Genomic DNA, 14,012 nt, shown 5'->3' with positions numbered 1-14,012 from the left:
AAGATGAAAAAAGGAGCAAATTAAAAGATGAAAAAAGGAGCAAATTTGGAGCGAAAATGACCAAAATGTGAAGATTTGAACAAGGGCGCCGACGGCGAGACCGACGGCGAGACAAACGGCACCGACGACGAGATTTTCCGGAGACTCCAGAATTAATTCACTTAGAAGGTCCGTCGACGGCGCCCTTGAGGTCGCCGATGGCGAGCTCGACGATTATGTCCAACTAGACTTTGGATGAGGACGAATTTTGGAGGAGTGCTTAGGCAATTCTTGGGAAAGCTCATCCATAACTTTAAAAGAAGATTTTGGCCAAAAATTAGGGAGGTCTTGAAGGTTAGAGAGGTTCCATTAGTGTATAGATAATTTACTAAAGTGTCTAAATTGTGAGGAATTCTTCAAGAGATTGTAAGAGTGGAGGGAAAGTGAGAGATTTCTTCCCTCTAGCCGCTTCGAAGAGCAATTCTGTGTGCTGTAAAGGAAGGAAGAGATTCAGAGGAACTTTGAGGAGTTTCCTTGGGGAGAAATTAGAGTTAAGTTTATTTATTGTTGTAGTTTATATGACTTTCATTTTACATATGAATTCTGAGGTTATTTGTGTTTTCCCTATGAGATCTAAGTAGTTTTCTCTATCTTTCTCCTTGTCTTGAGATTTGTGAAATGGTGATTTGAATTGGTTGAGCCACAAAAAATGTTAAATAAATTGTGATGATCTTTTCACTTTAATCTTAATTTATTTTCTATCTGGCAAATTGATTTGTTAAAATATGTTGAGTTTTACAACTAAAGTGAAGATTACATCCAAGATTCAGGGAGATCAAAGCCCTTGGAAGTTGGGTGCAAATAAATAGGGAAATAAAATTATCGGGCGTAGAATTGGAGATTTTAGCTAATGCGAGATTATTAGCCCTCGGGCGAGGGAGAAGTGAGAACTCTTGAGTGGTAGCCAATATCCTCTCAATCTAACCACAAATTTAGGGACCAAACTCTGGATTAGTCAATTTTCTTTATGCACTCTCAGATGGTAAAGAATATGATTGCTCCTATTTGGCACTATACAATTTTATATGTATTTTAGATGATTTTAATTTCTTCACACTCCATAAACTTATTGTAAATGAGAATGATGCTTTCTTGAATTTGAACTCTTCATTTCAAAATTTTGTTTAGTTTTTATAAATTCACTTTTAAAGTTTAGTAGTTAGTTAGTTAACTTAGTTCCTTTAAATACATTTCTTAAAGCACATTAAATTTACTTTAGATTTGTTTTGCTTACTTAAGTTTTATATTTTGAATATTGTGTTTAATGCTATAACCATAAGAATTTTGAACTATCTGTGGGATTGATATCTAGGACTCTATTAGAGCCCTTTATTAATTGAGTGATATGTATACTTGCATTGATATTAAAGGGGATTTGACAGTTTAAAAAGTGTTTTCAAAGATAAATTATTTACATAAAGAGTATTTTTGTTGTGTTTATATTGCATATTTATTAAATATCTGTTGTGTGTAATTTTGTAATATTGAAAAATATTTGTAAAATTCTCACAATAAATTGCCCCTTATCAGCCCACATAGGATTGTCACTTAGAGTGAAGTGGTGTGTCTTTTGGAGTAAAGAGATGTGTCTCTTGAAAAAAAGAGATGCTTTGTGTCTCTTTAAAAAAGGGGGCTTGACGCCTCTCATAAGAGATCTAGAAGTGGATCTTTGAAGAAAATTTCAGTGTGAGTTTGGAGAGGAGATGGTGATGTAGATTTCCACCATGTCTAGAGATATTTTTGAGTGATTTAGAGAGATAGGTGTAAAGGAATTGTAAGAGCTTTGCTTGGATTAATAGGAGACTTTGTTGGAGGGATTTTCATCTTTCTTTTAGAGGAAAAAAACTAAGTATTGTGTTCTTCATTATCTTGTAATTATTGTAAACACTTTATACTAGATTTGTTTTGATTTAATGAAGTTTTCTTTTGTGTTTAATTCTTATTTTGTAAGTAGTTTGTTTTATCCTTTCTTCTGATATGAACTAGTGGAATGAGTAAGAAAATTTGTTTCATGATAAAATAGTTTTTGCTTTAATTTGATGAATAATATCTTATTCTCTTCATTTAAATAACTTAAGTGGCAATATGTTATGTTAAAATCCATTGTAAGTGAAACTAAGACTCAGGATAGTAGTGATCTCACATCATGAGTGCACTCATATTGACTGGTTGGCTATGGTAACGTAGTTTAGGCGACAATGCAACTTTTAAGAAATTATAATTTAATGATATGTTTCTATTAGGAACTTCTAGGAGACAGATAGTTGCATAAAATTAATAGAATACTAAGCATTCCTATATACTCGAAAGAGGGTAGGTAGACATATGTTCCTTGTTAGCACAATTAATTTATAATTCTATCAATTCTTTTACTGCTTGTGTCATTTTCTTCATTTTACTTTTCTTTTGTAATCAAATGGAAGCATGTTTAGAAATTTTGATTTGTTTAGATCTTATCTTATTTCATTAATGTGGTGGTATTTTCACCAACTCTTAATTTTCTTTACAAACTGATCACTTGTATTGTTAAAATTCATTGCTAAACATAGTGACCCAGAAAAGCTATGATTTCACCAACTAGTTAGTACCGCACTCAACTTTGGAAAGAGTTGGATTAATCATTTAAGGGGGATTACAAATAGATAAGGAGATAAATTTATATGAGTGTAAAATTAGAGATTTTAGGGAGACAGAATAAAATCTCCAATTTAGTCCAAATGTTTAGAAACCAAAGCAAGATGCTAGCCCTTAGCTGAGGGGAAGTGGGAACTCTAGAGTGAGAGCTAGTATCTTTCCACCCTAATTATGGGTTTACAGACTAAACTCTAGAGTAGCCAATGTTCTTTATGTACTTGAGAGAGAGAGTAAATAATAAGTATGCTCTTATTTATCGCTAACAACATTATATTTTAATTATTTAATTCATACAAATTATTTAGGTCATTCCACAAGAAGCGTAGTATTTATCATCTCAAAATTTTCTAAACCAATTTATCGAGATAATTTATCTTTATATTTAAGATTTTCATTTAGGAATAGTTATTAGAAAAATCACTTTAATTGACATCCTAAACAAAGAAAAGTTAGTAGTAGACTATAATTAGCCTAAGGGATTTCTTACCTCGCTTCTCTGTGGGATCGATACTGGGGTTTTCAAAGAAAGGTTTATATTACTTGAAATGATATATATACTTGTATAGTGTCCTAGTGTGTAGATTATTTTTTAAATTTTATAACATTTCACTTTTGCATACTGGACACTAAATACAAATCAGGTCAACTTTTTGACCATCTTTTGGAAGCTAAATTATTGTGTAATTGCAGGTTGGGTCAAGTATCCAGCCGAAAGTTTCAAGAAACACAAACAAAACTAAGGAAATCTTTGAAGAAGCCAGAAAGCTCCAGGAAATCTCCACGAAATCTCAAAGAAAACATCGTGGTGGTATATATAAAACTATACATTCTTTTATTAACGAAAGAATAATGTGTAAGCAATATTAGTTGTAAATTTTATCTTGGAAGTTAAATTGGTAGATAAATTGAAAATATAAGTTGGCATTAAATTTATAGTAAAACATTTACTATGAATAGTGAATAAGAAAATGAATCAAATATTGATGATAAATGCCAACGTTAAATAAAATTATAAGTAGAAAATAAGGAGAAAAATCAATAAATATATATGTATATGTTCAATAAAATATTAGGAGCTATAACATTGATATAAAGTAATAATGTAAATCAAATAATTATAATTTCTAATTAATGCATACTTAAAGAAAAAAAGAATTAATGCTTAAATATCTAAAGTCATAAGATTTAAAATTTAAATAAAGTTGCATGATGATTATTAATTATGAAGGATTAAAATTTTATTTGAAAGAATGTTGTAATTTAATAATAATAATAATTAACTAGCTTAATTAGTTAAACTATAAAAAAATATTAAAATGGGCATTTCTTATGTTATAGGCGTGCAACTAAAGGAGTAACAAGTTAAGAAGTGAAAAAGCTAAAAATATTAAGATGTGTAATTATGTTTTTAATTTCTAATAATATTTCTTTATTTTTAATATATTCTTGATTTAAACTTTTAACTTTTATGTTCTATATCAGTGAAACTATATTATAATTAATTCTTCATATTATTTGGTATAAATTATGCATGTAAACATTTTTTTGTGAAGAGTAACACAGTAGTTTATTTTTCAAAGATTGATATTAGTTTATTGCCTGACTTTGAGATTATCTTAGAATGACTTTTATTTACTAATAGATAAATATAGAATTATACAAAATAATTTATGCTAATAAGAGAGAAAATAATTTATATATAAATGTTTGCATGTGCATGCTTAGAAGAGTTTACACCATTATGGTATGAGTTGGGAATGCCCATGCACCCATAAGCGTAGATGTTTTATTATCATCTCAGAAAATCATGAAATTAAGATCACCAATAGTTGTGTTGATGGGAATAAATGTCTTATGGGTGAGTAAGTACATTTCCGCCTTACGTAATAGTAGACCTATTTGCACCCCACTATGCTAAAGTGGTATATATATTTACTATGGGTGTGTTAGTTACATTTAGATGGTACTCGTGATATGGATGTATAAGTTTAAGAGTATGAAGGAAGATATAGCTAAATAATTAATTCTTCAAAAATTTACACAGATTTTAAAGCTTATAAAAAATGTAGACTCTTTCCATAAGCAAATGTCATAAATTTATTATTTTGACTATTATATAATTTCCTTTATTATAATGGAATATATCGACATACTATTTTCTTTTTCTCATTGAGTTACAACAATTTAAAAGTGTGAGTTCTTTACTGGTTATTTTAGATAATTTAGTATTATGATCTAACATATTCTGAATTAAGCTTTCAAGTAGAATATGAGTAATATATAAAAGACTGTGTATAGGAGGTGATTTCAGTAAACTGAAAGATAAATTTGTTATTTATTTATTTCAGACACTAGAAGTTCTTTTTTTTATTATTTGGGTTTAGTGTTTGTAAGAAAAAAATTATTTATTATATGTTTTAGATTAGGAGAGTAGATGTTTTAGATTCGACTCATGTTAAGAAAGGGATAGGTAGACCTAGGAAGGCTTGGGCTTATTGTATTAAAAATGATCTTAATTTATTAGAATTAAATGAAAATATGACACTAAATAGGACACAATGGAGAAAAAAGATTCATGTAGCTGACCCCACTTAGTGGGATAAAGACTTTGTTGTTGTTGTTTTTGTTATTGTAGTGTTTGTATAAAATCTTTTGTTCACAATCTAACCATCTTTTCCTGCCTTGGAAATTCCAATCCCTTCAGCTAGCCGTGACACTTTAGAAGATGAACGTATCGTTTAAGAAATTTTTTTTATCGTGAGGATCGTTGGCCTCATTTGATTTTGAGTTGGTACAAAAGATTGAATCATCAATATTGACTAGAATGCCAAATGAACTTTGCCTTCTAGATATTCAAGAGGGCAGTTGAGAAGTTGAAAATGACAATTTAAAGGGCTACACGTGTGGGCAATGTTGGTTAATGATGATCATATATTGATAAATTAAGTTAATGGTGATGATGTTTGAGCATATGAATGTGTGATATTGAAGAGATTTAGAGAACTATCGGTAGAGAGTTAGATTCTAAAAATAATAGGTAAGTTCATTTTAGATGGCCTATTGGAAGCAGAAGAGTTGAATCAAATTTATACAAGCTAGAGGTGTGCATAATGGTTTGAGAAACCTTTTTAGCTTAGAAAAAATCTATCAACCATTTAGAAGACTTCAATACCATGAAAAAGAGACGCTTGACCAATGTGTTTCATGTGAAATGATGTGCTTAGGCTGGTGGTGAGAGCTAAGTTGGTAGTGTTGTCATTGAAAGTAATGAGAATGGCATCCATGTATATGAGCATAAAAATTCTGACATTTGTGTGATGGGGAATGATTAGGAAGGAGTCAACTTCGATGAATTGAAAATATTTAGTAAGAAAACTAAAGAAAATAGAAAACTATTAGTGTGGGGTATCATTAAGACCATAGAGAGCCTTCTTAAGTAAACAAAATTGAGAGAAATGCTTGGCCTTTAAAGCATAAAGGTTAATGCATATAAATGGTTTCATTCAGTGTAACATGAAGGAAGGCATGGAAGAAATCGGCTTGGAAAATTTTTCATTATATGAAGAAATAGGGTGAAGAAAATAGGTATAGTTGGCATTTAAAATATTGTACCAATAGTTTCATTATAGCTAGTGTTGGGCTCCTACTTGCACTTTATGCCACATAATATGATTTATGGTAAGAAATAGTGTCAATAGGGTGAAATTTGGTGTGACATAACAACCTAGAGTTGAGAATGGTTTGGTTGTGAGGAGAGTGGACAAGCACCCATATCCTTATAATTGGAGAGCATTGAACTCATCTGCATATTTTGTTGCAGATGAAAATCTAGATAGTTTGAGTGTAATTGTTAAGGTTAAGAGGGATCTAATTTGATAAGACTTGTTTAATTTTTGAATTGTTTTAATGGTTTCAATTTTAGAATGACTGATCATTAAGTGAGGTTGGGGTTTTTAGGTGGTGATAGATTTAAGAGAAGTAGAGTAGAGAATTGATGGAGTTGATTGGAGAGTGGGATAAAAAAATGTTATAATTGGATTAAATGGCATGGTTGAGGCAAAGCAAGTATGTGGTGGTGTAGATGAATTAGGTGATGCAATAGTTCACGTAGGTGAGGTAATGAATTGAGGAGTTATGTGTGAGGCAGGCATTAGTATATGAGGTAACTGAATAAATGGTGAAGTTATTATAGGCAGGAAAGTGGGAGGTGAAGTATAAGGATATGTATGTTCGTAAATGTCATCTTAAAATACTATAATCTTGGTAATGCAAGGGTTAAAATGACTGTAACATTTATGTGTAAATGGATATTTAGGAAAAATATGACATGTAGATTAAGGAGCAAGCTTATGTTAGGAGCGAGGTTGAAATGATGGGTATTAAGACGCCCCAAGACTTTGGGATGATAGTGATAAAAAATTGTTATAGTGAACTTGATAGGAAAAGGTTGTGTTAGGGGTTTTGATAGAATAAGATAGGCTAACATTAAGAGAGTGATGTATAATAAATGTACATCGTATAAGAGAGTAATTTCAATAAGCTGGTAATGCTTATACTCATCAACATTATTTTATTATTTGTCAAATATTTGCATAAGATGCCATCGTTATTATAGTTTTTAAACAATGCTATTGTATTCCCCACCGACATCTCAAACCAAAACATAAAATTTTTGGCATTAAATCGGCTTTCAATCATTCCCCACTATCATCAAACCATAATAATTTTAATTTGCTCCAAATCATGCAGCACAAAATTTTGCAATGATTTGATCGATATTAGAGTTTCGATTAGATCATTTTTTAGTAGAAAATTAGTAAGTTATCTTTTGGGTTTCGGATTTAGATTTCATTCAATTTGACTAATTTGTAAATCGATTCATCTAATGTAACCAATTGCAACCCCTGTGTAAATATAACTAGGGACATACCTGAAACATTGAGTAGATGAGTTATGATGTTTTTATAGGTATTTTACAAATGAAAAAAAGGGTTGTTTGCGACTATTGTTTCTATCGTAGCCATCATAGAAAATTTGAGTGAAAGAAATATCAAGGGAAGTATCTTGCTAGGTAATGGTGGAAAGAATTTCAAGATTATGATGCCCTAGATGTTTGTGCTAGAGTCATTAGGTTAAGTCCGATAAGACATGATGGGAGAATAAGCTGCAACGTTAGAGGGGACAGGGCAGAGACCACTAGAGTTATGGCCTCAGAGGAGAATTTTGTGTCTAAACGAAGAAACAGGAGACAATGAAAACAACGAAATTGTTATCAATAATAAGTTTGTCTATATAGAGGAGATTATATGATAGGAGGACATGTCAAAGTTTAGGGAGTATGAGTTTTCATTTGGGCGTTGGCGTTGAATGAATATCTATTACCCGTTGTTAACAATCACTTGCTTCATTCAATTATGTGGGGGCGGCGAGTTGAAGTTAATTGAAGTTTGATGTAAGAAACATTTGACTCTAAAATCTAGAATTGTCTTAGGAAGCAACGGGGGCGGGGGTTGGGGCAGTTATTATCCTAAAAGGCTTATAGGATAATTGTTGAATTTTGGTTGGAAGAACTCCTTTGAGATGAGGTCGAATTGTTGAAGCCAAGGCCATGTCCACACTAGAGTTTGGAGTTGCCATGGTTATGAGGCACAATGAGGTCAAGCTAAGGATCAAGTATAATGTTGTCTTTAACACATTCAAACGAGAAGCCAATTTGTTTACTGCATAAAAGACTTGATATGTGGATTTCAAGACATTGAATATGTATAATATAACACCTTTCTGATCTATATGATAACCAACCGCTGCAATGTCTTCGATAAACGCTTTAATTTCTAAGAGATATTAGGTCAGCAACTAATATTTCACAGATATGTGATGTTCATTTATGAGCAAAATGACATAGGATCTATTGACGAGTTACAAGGGGCATGCGACAACCATCCAAATGTCAACAGAGATGTTACTATTAAGTACATATGTACATATGGAGTGAAGAGCCAAGTGGCATTAAGTGGGTTGGGAGTAACAAAGACTAAGGAACTACATTCTGGATATTCTTATTTTTATTTTTTTCTTTTTTGTATTTGATTAGTGAAAAATGAAATACAACGAGCTTCAGTTAGAAATATGATGCTAGTAAAAAAAATTTCTTTTAGCATCACTGCAGCATAAAATTCTTCTAGCGTCTCTGCTCTGTTTTGTAATTCAGCTAGAAATGGTGCAATCACCAAGGGAACAATTGTCAAAATAACATTTTTTTGTGTTTAATTCGTGTTTTAAGGATGTTTATTTAACATAAAATGAAAAATTAACAAAATAGTTCATGTTATATATTTGAAAAAAAATCAGCGACGTGATCTTTTAGTTTTACAAAATCTTTCAGTCTCATTTGGTTTTCTTACATGCTCATAAATAATTAATATGGACAAGAAATGTAATATAACCTTTATATGCCACCTTTTCTGTAGAGATAAATTGAATAAGTGAAAGCAAAGCAAGGCAAATATAAATGCAATATTAGATGTAAACTGCATCAATATTCATCTATAAAGCTGTACAGCATCTCGTCTTTCTTTGATCTGCGCTTAGTAAGAAGGGTTTTTAGGAAGCTTTTGCTTTTGCTTGGAAGTCGCTCACTCTCCTTATTTTCATTTCTCTCAGCATGCAATTTCATTGAGAATGACTTGTGAGCCTCGACAGGAAGCTGAATCAGAAAGAAAAAAAAAAAAGAAGAAATTATATATCTTATATAGAAATTGACAAATAGTAAGCAATATTCTCCACATTTCAGTCCCCAATCAGTACAGGAAAAAATGCTCAAAAGTCACTGAAAACTAACCATTTTAAAAGAGGCTAGATAATAAACCTTCTAAATTTCAGAATGGTTTAGAGCAGTTAGGCATCCTATTTTAGGAAGGATTTTCTATTTAAGGAAGGATTTAAGCATGTTTTTGCTCAAAAAAGTACCAAACAGAAATTTGGGCGCTTTTCAATGCCACTATAGGTTAAATCTAAGGTTTTTTAAATCCCACAATTCCGAGGATTTAACAGATTTAAGAATTTTTACTGTCACAAATCATAAATCCTGAAATAAATATAGTAAAATAATTTATAAGGATCTAGAAAAATTTACTAAATCTGATGTTCCAGCATTTACTAAATCCTACTTATAGCCAAAGAGGCATATTATCTGATGTCATAGAAGAGGTGGATTTAATTAATTTTCCTATATTTGGTTCGTCTTGAGCATCATGCATTTATTGTACCTAATAATACATTATACATTCCATTAAGACATGCCATAAATAAAATACAACTAAATCAGTCAAATTTAATCTCAAACAGCTCCTCAAAAAAAAATAAATAAAAAAAAAAGTTTCTTTACTCTTGCCAATTACAGTTTATCTATGGCGCATAATTTAAAATAAACTTCGAATGAAAATGATAGGCAGTTATCAATTCATACCCGTCGCACACTACTCGATGAGTTTAGAATAGTTGGCCTAACTGAAATTGAACCAGAGCGCCTAAATGGATTTGTAGCTGGCAAGGGTGAGACTGCTCTTTTATCTGTTTCCAAAAGAATAATAATCAATCTACAGTACAGCATTAGCTGATAAAAAAACTTAAAAGTACCGGTTGAGAATTTTCCAGGTCGCGGAGAAGGTGAGGGTGATCGCCCTTTCCGAGGTGATTCAGAGCGCGCACGTGTGGTGGGAGAAGGCGATGAGAAACGTAAATTTCTGCTTACAATTTACGATCATATCATACACTAAGAATTTTCTAGTAAAAATAAGGAAATAAAGTGATACTTCATTTCATTACCTGAATGAAGGAGGTCTGTCTCTCAAAGTGGAGTAAATGCCTGCAAAAAAGAAAACATATATATCATAATGAATGGAGTGGGGGGCGGGTGGGGGGGGGGGCCCCATTCACTCAGTTTGGATGGGTCACTTTCAGTTTCAAATTGATCAAACAAACTGCAACCAAAATCTGAAATCCGAAAAAACCAAACCAATCTAAATTTTGATAGAATCAAACAGACGAACAAAAATTTAATTTAGTTTAAAGGGGTTCACTGTGAACAAATCAAAATTTTGTTGTTAATTGGAGTTTGATTATGAGAAACATCAAGAATTATAAATCTAACATGTATAATATTGATTTAATTTCATGAATCCTCTATTAAATTTCATATTTTTGGTCTTTCCTTTTGATTGGTTAAATAAAAATTAAAACTGAACCAATAAACGAAATCTGAATATTTAGGTTTTAAAATCCAAAATCCAAATTGTAATTTTGAAACCGAACTGACGGTTTGGTTCAAATTTTCAATTTTGACCAAATAATACAAACCCCTAGCTGCTACTCTCCGCTTGCAACTTTATTTTTCCATATAATGATCTCCTCTGCAAGTGGGTTTTACCGTCCATAACTTTCCAAGTAATTCTTTTATCTCTTAATTTATGTTTGTGGTTTGCCTCTTCATTATTATTCATTCAAGATACATATGACCGAGTTTAGTGACATCACCAGCGCAGAACTCTTGAGATTCCAGATCCCCCTTGCGCTCTTGATTCACAGCTGTAGCTTTCCAGCCTGATTCAGGCAGTGGTTCACCTTCTGAGAAAATTAAAATAAACAAATTATAAGACCTGGAAAAAAACTTATGGACAATCAGCGAATTATTTTAAGAACTTAAACTTGCCTGGTATTATATACCGTTTATGGAATCGTGGAGCAGCAATTACTAGAGACTGTTGAGCTCGCCCTTCAAGATCAATGTGCTCTTGGCATGTTCGAATTCTCTGGAATTGTCACACGAAAAACTCATAATTCAACCAATGAAAAGGTGAATATACTACATAATGTACAATGAGTTATTTAAAATTGTGATGAAAATTTTAGTTCCAACAACTGGTTTCGACTTCGTAACATTTAAATTATGTAGGGCACTTACATACATACCACATAATTCTTATATATTTACATATTTAACATCTAAATATTGTGTATCACTCAAATTTTTAACATTACATCAAAAATACCACCATCACTACATTTTTAAAAGGTGAAATACACATTATCATGCATAGGTTTATGGCACCAAAGTGTAACAAATGTAAATATCAAAAATTGGGTGAAAGATATGCAAACACATAAAAATTGTGTGGTATGTATGCAAACTTCCCAATCGTTTAAAACTTAAGCATCATGGTAGTAAATTACAAGAAGCACTAAAATTGGTATAATGGAGATAATAATTTATCAGAAGAAATACCTGTTCGATGCAAGATAAGCGAAGTTCAGCTCCGGAAACCTCATCGACCTTTTCATCGAAGAGGCCATTGACCTTATAAGAGACTGAGCCCAAGTGATCCACAGTATTAACAAGAGCTTTAACAGCATAGTCTTTCAATGTATTCATTACTCTACATATAATGCATAAAATGTACCAAGTTAGGAACAAGAGAGAAATACTGCAAAAGCTCCCTTATTTTGATGCTATGAAAGTGTTACAGGATTACCATACATCTGTTTTTGCTCATCGTTACTGTAAGAAAATTCAAAATATTCTGCTGCAGAGTACAGTTGTGACCGCAAGTTCTTCAAATCCTGGATATCAAGCAGTAGAAGTAGTACCAATAATCAAATAATCAGTTCCTAAACATAGGAATAGTTATGCATATTACTTTGGAATAAAAACTAACTTTCACCATAAAACTTGAATAATAATCAAATTATGCATCTTCTTAATAAAGAGAATCATAAAATTAAATTTAAGTTGTTGAAAACAAAATACAACATAAATAAAGTCAAATAAATCAAAACAAATTGGTAGAGGGAGGAGGAGGTTGTGGGGAGACTAGGTACTAAAAAAAAAGGAATTAAATTCAAGTCTTGATGAAAAAATTACTATGATATTCTCCTAAAGGACTAAAACATAGAATCATATAAATATTTTTGTTCTAAGTTACAATTAAGTCAACAATGTTATGGCATGCATCTATTCAATTTCAATCATCCATAAAATTTATTTTATCTAGCGAATTAAACAGATGATAATTTGGTTAATTTGTACCCTCTAGCACCCCCAAGGTTAGATTTGGATGCCGGGGCATACTGAATTTAAGTTGACAGAAAAGAAAAATAGGATTTAAGAAGATCAAATCAATGTTTCTGGACTCATAATCTTGTTAGAACTTTCACTTCATTCTCTACACTTAAATCAATACAATACAATAAAAAACAAAAAATCAAATAAAAGTTTCAACAATCTAAGAACAAAAGCAGATTGAGTTAGGTGGAATATCAATGAAGAAGCTTCTTCATTGCTTATCTCATTATATGTCATTAATGAATACAGGTGGGGTCAGGGACCTTGAGGCTATCCGTGAAGAGCAAGCTTTGCTGCATAGAGAATTCATCAAAGGTAGACGCCTCACGGCGAGCTGAAACAGAAGAAGAAGATGGAGACAGAGTCTCCATAGCCGCTGTACCTTATCTTTGTTTTGCCCTAACCCTACAACCAAAGCCAAAAGCCTTCCCTTAGTTCCCTTCACCAGACCACTGGAAAGCGAGAGAAAAATAACTCAAAAAATGACGCAGAAAAATCTTCTTCCCAGATAACTAAACCCCAATGTTTTCTCTCATTTTCATCCATAAATCAAACTGTTCTTTCTGACTCAATACAATGAATCCTGGGTTCCCTAAAGGCACGAAAATTGAAAGAAACACAACTCACATTAAAGTTCTAAGTTATCTGAGGAGTAAACTATGGGATTCAGAATGGAAGCTTTTACTAATCAGATCTATTACCTGGGTTCAGAAAGCCTCTTAGCAGGAAAAGCCTTGAAGATAAGAAACAGAACCGAGGAAGAGGACGAGCCGTCCTCAGTGCTTTTTTCCAAGTTCCAAATCCGACTACAATGCCATTATTATTACATGTTCATATTCTTTAAGAGACGTGCTTCGCACCATCAAGAGTGCATTTAATGATCTTTAGGGGCTCTCCCCAAATCTTGCTAGAAGGACATTTTGGATAAAAATAAAGATAAATCTTTTATATATATATATATATATATATATAATTTATAAACATATATATTTCATAGTTTAGATATTAAAATAAAAATATTTTTTTATGTGATATATAAAATTTGGGTGATATAAATATAAAAAATAAAATTTTACTATTAGATATGTAAAAATATGTAAGAATCTGTTGGTATGTATGCAAAATGGCCATTTATTATTTTTTAAAATGAGTTGGAATGTGGAGATTTTCTTGCCAGACTAGAATAGAAAACCAATTGGGCTAGATAGGTAGACCTACT

At 31.7% G+C, this 14,012-nt stretch overlaps 1 protein-coding gene across 4 annotated transcripts; it reads right to left on the bottom strand.

The window, feature by feature from the left end:
• Window positions 1-9,108: 9,108 nt before the first annotated feature.
• On the bottom strand, window positions 9,109-13,676 carry LOC110028600 (protein ABIL3-like). 4 transcript variants are annotated; one of them, XM_020730511.1, is made up of 10 exons: window positions 13,495-13,676; window positions 13,057-13,385; window positions 12,209-12,291; window positions 11,957-12,107; window positions 11,384-11,483; window positions 11,209-11,298; window positions 10,501-10,540; window positions 10,312-10,418; window positions 10,142-10,245; window positions 9,109-9,379 (listed from the first exon to the last, which is right to left on the bottom strand). In XM_020730511.1, exons 2-10 carry the CDS (start codon window positions 13,162-13,164, stop codon window positions 9,209-9,211), a joined length of 954 nt encoding a protein of 317 aa, XP_020586170.1. In that variant the 5' UTR covers window positions 13,165-13,385; window positions 13,495-13,676; the 3' UTR covers window positions 9,109-9,208. The 4 variants fall into 4 exon arrangements, with proteins under 4 accessions (XP_020586170.1, XP_020586171.1, XP_020586169.1 ...); XM_020730512.1 differs by having other exon boundaries at window positions 13,057-13,245; XM_020730510.1 differs by having other exon boundaries at window positions 13,057-13,198.
• Window positions 13,677-14,012: the final 336 nt, after the last annotated feature.

Source organism: Phalaenopsis equestris, unplaced genomic scaffold (assembly GCF_001263595.1).
Source record: "Phalaenopsis equestris unplaced genomic scaffold, ASM126359v1 Scaffold000517, whole genome shotgun sequence".
Classification (NCBI taxonomy): Eukaryota; Viridiplantae; Streptophyta; class Magnoliopsida; order Asparagales; family Orchidaceae; genus Phalaenopsis; species Phalaenopsis equestris.
Note: the sequence above shows the minus strand (reverse complement) of the source record. Positions and strands in the feature narration are given on the sequence as shown.

Bases quoted from the DNA above. Each gene is read 5' to 3' on its own strand.
- LOC110028600 (XM_020730511.1), bottom strand. From the start codon at position 13,164: ATGGAGACTCTGTCTCCATCTTCTTCTTCTGTTTCAGCTCGCCGTGAG. The intron at 10,541-11,208 runs GTGATGTCACTA...TCTTTTTTGCAG, and splicing joins ATCTCAAGAGTTCTGCGCTG to GCATTTACTCCACTTTGAGA. The intron at 10,419-10,500 runs GTAATGAAATGA...AATTGTAAGCAG, and splicing joins GACAGACCTCCTTCATTCAG to AAATTTACGTTTCTCATCGC.